This window comes from Poromitra crassiceps (assembly GCF_964638095.1).
Source record: "Poromitra crassiceps genome assembly, chromosome: 8".
NCBI classification, from domain to species: domain Eukaryota; kingdom Metazoa; phylum Chordata; class Actinopteri; order Beryciformes; family Melamphaidae; genus Poromitra; species Poromitra crassiceps.
In genome coordinates this window covers 23,646,249-23,653,748 of record NC_139629.1, presented here as the reverse complement: position 1 = coordinate 23,653,748, position 7,500 = coordinate 23,646,249, and the positions used below count along the sequence as shown (strand labels likewise).

General features: G+C 47.7%; 1 protein-coding gene across 1 annotated transcript in view; it reads left to right on the top strand.

Moving 5' to 3' along the window:
* LOC310780923 (synaptic vesicle glycoprotein 2C-like) overlaps positions 1-7,500 on the top strand; it is a gene marked incomplete at both ends in the record, with an annotated part of 86,363 nt that overhangs the window by 72,467 nt on the left and 6,396 nt on the right. The window contains 5 exons of the mRNA XM_083641444.1: positions 629-718; positions 811-921; positions 1,064-1,152; positions 3,785-3,949; positions 6,082-6,215. Of these exons, the coding sequence (XP_083497570.1) occupies positions 629-718; positions 811-921; positions 1,064-1,152; positions 3,785-3,949; positions 6,082-6,215 (589 nt within the window). The remainder of the gene's footprint in view (positions 1-628; positions 719-810; positions 922-1,063; positions 1,153-3,784; positions 3,950-6,081; positions 6,216-7,500) is intronic.

The following is a 7,500-nucleotide window of genomic DNA, read 5'->3' as shown; positions in this document are numbered from 1 at the left end:
ATGGGACATGTAGTCAGAGCACAGGAGGGTGGTGGGACATGGAGTCAGACCACAGGAGGGTGGTGGGACATGTAGTCAGACCACAGGAGGGTGGTGGGACATGTAGTCAGACCACAGGAGGGTGATGGGACATGTAGTCAGAGCACAGGAGGGTGATGGGACATGTAGTCAGACCACAGGAGGGTGATGGGACATGTAGTCAGACCACAGGAGGGTGATGGGACATGTAGTCAGAGCACAGGAGGGTGATGGGACATGTAGTCAGACCACAGGAGGGTGGTGGGACATGTAGTCAGAGCACAGGAGGGTGATGGGACATGGAGTCAGACCACAGGGAGGGTGGTGGGACATGGAGTCAGACCACAGGAGGGTGGTGGGACATGGAGTCAGACCACAGGAGGGTGATGGGACATGGAGTCAGACCACAGGAGGGTGATGGGACATGGAGTCAGACCACAGGAGGGTGATGGGACATGGAGTCAGACCACAGGAGGGTGATGGGACATGGAGTCAGACCACAGGAGGGTGATGGGACATGGAGTCAGAGCACAGGAGGGTGATGGGGGAAGCCCTGGTGTGCCTGCATGCGTGTGCATCTTATGCATAGCTCACCTGTGCCCCTCTCTAGATGGGTAAGCATGACGAGGCCTGGATGGTGCTCAAACACATCCACGACACCAACATGCGCGCCCGGGGAGAGCCGGAGAGAGTCTTCACTGTGAGTACCACGCTGCCTCTGCACTCTCTCACCCTGCCCGTATCTGCTGTGTGACAGATCAGCGGGTGACAGCTCAGTGTCTCCCCCCGCAGGTGAACAGGATAAAAATCCCCAAACAGCTGGATGAGCTGGTGGAGATGCAGAACGAGTCGGCCAACCCGGCCGCCAAGGCCCTCTTCAGGATGAAGTCTGAGCTCAGAGGAGTATGTTGCTTGCTTTGATTTAGGCTCAATTCAAAGGGCTGTCACATTGTTATCAAAGCTTTCTTTTTGCTACTTCAGATTGTCATTATGCAAATATCTCTCTCCCCCCCAATCTCTCTCACCCTCCCCCCCCCCTTCATAGATCTGGCTGACTTTTCTGAGATGCTTCGACTACCCAGTGAGAGACAACACAGTGAAGCTGGCTGCAGTCTGGTTCACTCTGTCTTTTGGGTAAGCCACAGTCTTCTCAACACCTTCTCACCTCTCAGGCTGCCAAATTCTGTCCCTTTGTCACGAGCCATGACCCTTGGCGTCACATTTTTACCCTTTCTTGTTATTTTTCGACGCCACCTTTATGAGACCGTAAGCGTTACGTTTAGGCACCTAAAACAACTTGGTTAAGGTTAAGGTTATGGTTTGGGTTAGGGTTAAATCAATCTGGGAACCCAGAGTCATATTAGTCTCACGACTAATATGACTCTGGGACAGACCGCCGATATTTCAGGGTTTCCGCTGTCGAGCGGACGGCCCTTCATTGGTTGCACCTCCTTTAAGCTGTGTTCACACCGAGATATTTATTTTTCTCTCTGTCGCTCGATGCAACCCTTTGGAATCGCTCTGTCGCTGTGTTTAAATCGCTCATCAACAGGCACAATAATTGACGGACATCTGGTGGCTATAATGTTACGCAATGTCGTGATATTTGTCCACTACGGGCCACCGTAGTTGTTTACAAGCTAAGCCTAGCAGCGTGCTCCTAATGCTCTATACCGGTAGTACAGACTTCACTTCATGTCAGCTGTCAGCCTGTCAATCAGCTGTCAATGCGGTTTGTTGCCACACAATAAACCAGCGGTTTGTTCCAAGCCAGCGGGATCCTTGACTCACTCTCACACGGCAGCCAATCAGCGTTGAACCGCGAGCGACTGATGCCAGCGTACTTTCGCTCGAGTTGGGATATTTCATCTCGGGCGACGAGCGAATTTTCTCCCTATCGCTCTGTCTCTGTCGCTCGGACGCCCAGCGATTTTTCTCCCGGGCGAATATACGCTCGATGCCAGCAAAAAACGTTGATAGGTCGGTGTGAACGCAGCTTTACTTCCTGCTTTACCACCTCAAAACGTTTCGGGTGAAAATGGCCTATGTTGTTATGGTACAACCCCCCTCGTGTGAAGTGATGCTATTATTGGTGTCTGTGATAGTTGGCTGAGTCACTGCTGCTTCCCAGCTTCAGCACAGTGTGATCTGCTTAAGGCCTTCCCAGCTTCAGCACAGTGTGATCTGCTTAAGGCCTTCCCAGCTTCAGCACAGTGTGATCTGCTTAAGGCTCTGTCAGTTACAGCCCCTTGATGAATGCTGACAGGGCAAATTGGAAAGAGAGAACCTACATCAGTGAAGGAGCCATCTGGTGCTGATGCTGCTTCTGCTGGCTGCTTTAAGGAATTACATGTCAGATATTTTCAGCCTTCGCTTCTTAAAATCATAAGAGAGAAAGGTAAACTCGTATAATTCAATCAATTGTATTCTATTCTATTCTAATCTATTCTACTTTTACAGTGGTGTTGTGTCTTTTCTTTTTTGTCTTGTCATGTTTTTTTTGTCTTTTTTTCTCTTTTTTGCCTGTTTTTTGTCCTGTCTTAGATTCTTGTCACGTGTTTTTTTTTATTAAGAAAGTGTCAGGGAAATGTCTCAGGGACTGACTGACTGACTGACTGACTGACTGACTGACTCCCCATTGTTGAAACACACATGCGTGTTGAGCAGCAGCGGCAGCAGTCCAGGTCCAGTCTTGTCTGTAGGTTTTAGTTTTAGTGTAGTCCAGTCCCTCACTGGTCTTTATTACATTACTGCCGCGAGGAGCCGATGGCTGTACCCGGTCGGCATTTAACGTTAGTTACAAATGCACGTCGACAGTGTTTTCTAACTGCCAGTAGCCTAACTACAGTAGGGTTTGACAGATAGCTAGTCCGACCGGTGTCAGCACAGCCAGCGCTCCCGGTCCTCGCTGCTCGTTAAAGATTTCCAAATAGGCTTATTCTGATAAACTGGTCACATATATGTTACGTTCTCACCCGAAACATATTAAAACTTTAAAACAGTTTTTTTTTTTTTTGCTTGAAAACATCTTTTTGGCAAGTCTAAAAATGACTACGGTAGGCTTAATCTACTTCCATGTCTAAAACCGGAAAGACGATTACGAAATGACGTCATGCAGAAGCGTCCTTGTATGGACAAAGAATAAGGTGAATAGAGAGACAGGAGAGAGAGAGAGAGAGAGAGAGAGAGAGAGAGAGAGACCTTGCCTTACTGTCCTCTGGAGACAATCAGCACAGGCAATTACACCATAAGCAGATGCCTTTTTATCTGTCACATACACACGTGGAGACACAGGTTAGTGAGGCTACACACACACACACACACACACACACACACACACACACACACACACACACACACACACACACACACACACCACTGAAAGTCTACTTACCTGTTTTGCAGACTATATCAGTAGGGTTAATAAAGTCGATGCAAAATTCAGTTACTAAGACAATATTTCAGCCGAGTTTGATTGGGCCCAGGTGCACCCAATCAGCCTAACGACCCCATCATCAGGACTCCTGCAAGACAGGGCCAGGGGAGGGCCGTCAAACTTTTAGATCTTTCGTTACAGAGAGTGTATGAAACCCATTCTGTCATTGTGTTACTTACTTACTGTTTGGAATTCTAGTGAAAATAAATGATTATCCTTTTTGCTGGGGACCCCCTGGAACCCCCTCAAGGACCCCTGGGGGTCCCCGGACCCCACTTTGTAAAAGCACTGGTATGAAGCACTTACTGTAGAGGCTGTTGCTGTGTCCAGGTACTATGGGCTGTCTGTGTGGTTCCCTGATGTCATCAAGCACCTCCAGGCCGACGAGTACGCCTCCAGAGTGAAGCTCCACAACAACGAACGCATCGAAGACTTCACCTTCAACTTCACCCTGGAGAACCAGATCCACAGAAACGGAGTCTTCCAAAACGACAGGTGTGACAAGTCCAGCCCCAATTATCCTTCCCAGCTAGCTACACAAAGCGACAGGCACCAGGGGCGGACTGGGATCATAATTCAGGCCGGGCATTAGATACCAAGCAGGCCAGGCCGATACGGGCCGACGCGCGTGCCGGCGTCCGATGGGCCCCGGCGAAAAATTTGGGGCGTTTGAAGCTCAATTTGGGCCGTTTGAAGCCCAATTTGGGCCGTTTGAAGCCAGATTTGGGTCGTTTAAAGCCAGATTTGGGCTGTTTGAAGCCCAATTTGGGCCGTTTGAAGCCCAATTTGGGCCAAGTCCAATTTTACAATGAGATGCACCCACTTTAAACCTGAATAAAGTAATAAAACCACTAGTAAACCAGTAGGCGGCGCCTGGCCTGCTGTTCAGTGAGTGGCCTGGCCTGGCCTGCAAAAAAAATAAAAAATAAAATAAAATTTTTTTTTTTACTAGAGGACACTAGTCCATTCGGGGGAACTACAGCTTTTATCCCTTCCGCATTGGCTTCATCTGTCCAAGCCCGAGCTTGCTGCCCCGTAAACAAGACACCAGTGCCGCTCATATTAATGCTGCTTCCTTTATCTCCCCCAGCACCAGGAAATGAAAAGGCTTATCTCGTTCTCTCTCTTTGGCTCTCTTTCGCTTGCTCTCTCTCTCTCCCCACCCCCTCTCTCTCTCTCTCACACACACCCACACACACACACACGATTCTCACTTACACAAGGGCCAGAGTACAGACACATCAATATGCTGTTTCTGTTCTCCTCTGTCCCTGCTGAAGATCAGAGCGCACATTTATTCAATGAAAGCCAATATCAGCAGCAACAGCGGCACACTTGCACCGATCAATAAGAGCCGGGGAAGCCCTGTCGTACGACACATGATGGAGGAGGAGGAGGAGGAGGAGGAGGAGGAGGAGGAGGAGGAGGAGGAGGAGGAGCATGCTGGTGCACTGCCAATCTTTCTTTATGTCAGAACCCATTGGTTGGTTGGCTTACAAGGCAACACAATTCAACAGCATGTGTTCCATTGCAAAGAGATCTAAAGTCATCCAGAGAAGTTATTTAGTGTGGGTGTGTATGTGTCTAAAGTCATCCAGAGAAGTTATTTAGTGTGGGTGTGTATGTGTCTAAAGTCATCCAGAGAAGTTATTTAGTGTGGGTGTGTATGTGTCTAAAGTCATCCAGAGAAGTTATTTAGTGTGGGTGTGTATGTGTCATCCAGAGAAGTTATTTAGTGTGGGTGTGTATGTGTCATCCAGAGAAGTTATATAGTGTGGGTGTGTGTGTATGTGTCGGTTTGGGATGTGCACCTCCATCACTGAGACCCATGTGATGTGCACCTCGATGCTTTGCCAACAATGGGACTGTGATGAGGGTGCAGCGATCAGTGAATCGTAACATCCCTAATGGGGTGCAAATGCCAAAATGCCAAACGGTGACTCGGCACATTCAATGATAGAGTAACACATAGCCTACATCTTTACTAAGTAGCTTACTCACTACCTGTTGCTAGAAATCTGTTTTGGCATTGCCAGTCCTGTTTGAGCCTGGGGTGTTGGGTTGTTTCTTTTGATCTTTCATTCACTCTTTTCCTCTCCTGTCTTCTCCTCTCCTCCCTTCTCCCGTCCTCTCCTCATCCCTCTCTCCTCTCCTCCCTCTCTCCTCTTCTCCCTTCTCCCCCCTCTCCTCCCCTCTTCTCCTTCCTCTCATCCCTTCTCTCTTCTCCCCTCTCCTCCTCCCTCCTCCCTCTCTCCTCTCCTCTCCTCTTCTCCCCTCTCCTCCCTCTCTCCTCTCCTCTCCTCCCTCTCATCCCTTCTCTCTTCTCCCTCTCTCCTCTCCTTCCTTCTCCCCTCCTCTCCTTTCCTCCCCTCTTCTCCTTCCTCTCATCCCTTCTCTCTTCTCCCTCTCTCCTCTCCTTCCTTCTCCCCTCCTCTCCTTTCCTCCCCTCTTCTCCTCTCCTCTCCTCCCTCTCTCCCCTCCTCCCTCTCTCCTCTCCTCTCCTCCCTCTCCCCTCCTCTCCTCTCCTCGCCTCTTCTCCTTTCCTCTGATGCCTTCTCTCTTCTCCCCTCTCCTCCTCCCTCTCTCCTCTCCCCACTCCTGTCTTCTCCTCCCCTCTGCTCTCCCAGGTTCCTCAGTATGAAATTCAAGGCGGTCACCTTTATCGACTCCTCGTTCATCAACTGTTTCTTTGAAGATGTCTCCTCGGTGGGGTCCTTCTTCAACAACTGCACCTTTGTAGACTCCTTCTTCTACAACACAGGTTCAGTCTACTCATCATTTGTCTTTGCACATACTGTAGATGACTGGATGGGCCTTCCAATGACCATGTGCATCACTGGTGAATGAACGCTGTGTCAGTGTAAAGTATGTGTCAAAGTGTGTATCTGTGAAGGCAGCCTGCTCGCCAGAATAAAATGCTAGCATTGTACGTTTCTGCAATCCATGGATATCTAGAATATCACGTTTCTGAACTGAAAATACGTTATCATATCATGTTTCTAGATACAGTACGTACGTCATAGAGTTTGCTTTTGAAATAGCGCGGTGGCCAGGGTGAATGGAGGGTGTAAACACTTGCCTTTCATACCGGAGAGCCGTGTGTTCGAGTCCCAGTCATGGTCACAGCATTTCCAAAGTCTGAGTCACATAAAAAAAAAAAAAAAAAAAAATTAAGCCTAACCCAAACCATTATAGAGCTCAACAGTCACGTGACTTTCCGTGACGTTTCCTGCCCCGGAAGTGAGTTCCCCATTCATTTCTCCATAGACATTTTGAAAAATCCTTATAGAACGAGTTTTGAAACTGGAACAAAGCCAGCCCGTGACCTATACTGAATCGTGAGTGACCACAAAACATTTAACTTAAAAAAAAATATGGAAAAAATGCAGTACATTACAGAAAAACACCATAGTACTAAACTAGATGAATAGAAATAAAATAACTTTTTGAATGTTCATATATCTTATACAGTAAAAAAAAATATATATATTTTTTTTTGTTGCTCCAACTGAAAAATGTTTTATGGTCACTCACGATTCAGTAGGTCACGGGTTGCCTTTGTTCCAGCCTTAAAACTGGTTATATAAAGGATTTTTCAAAATGTCTATGGAGAAATGAATGGGGAACTCACTTCCGGCGCAAGAAATCTCACGTGCCTGTTCAGCTCAGTTCTAACCTTAACCAAGTTGTGTTACTTGCCTAAGCATAACCAAAGTTGTTACAGTTGTTTTATTTGCGTTTAACGTTAAAAGGCAGTGAGTTTTTTTTTAATTGACCGCCTTTTTGTTTCAAATGTACGTTGAGATCGTACACTATATCTGTAGATTGTAGAAACGTACATTTTATGTGATTGGGTTGGTGACAGAAGTGGAATACATTCAGGCTATTCTCCTGCACAGAGTGAAGTATTACCTTCCATCCCTCTGCCCAGAAAAGCCCATTATACCTTAGACATAACTCTCTCTCTCCCTCTCTCTCTCCTTCTCTCTCTCTCCTTCTCTCTCTCTCTCTCTCTCTCTCTCTCCTCTCTCTCCTTCTCTCTCTCT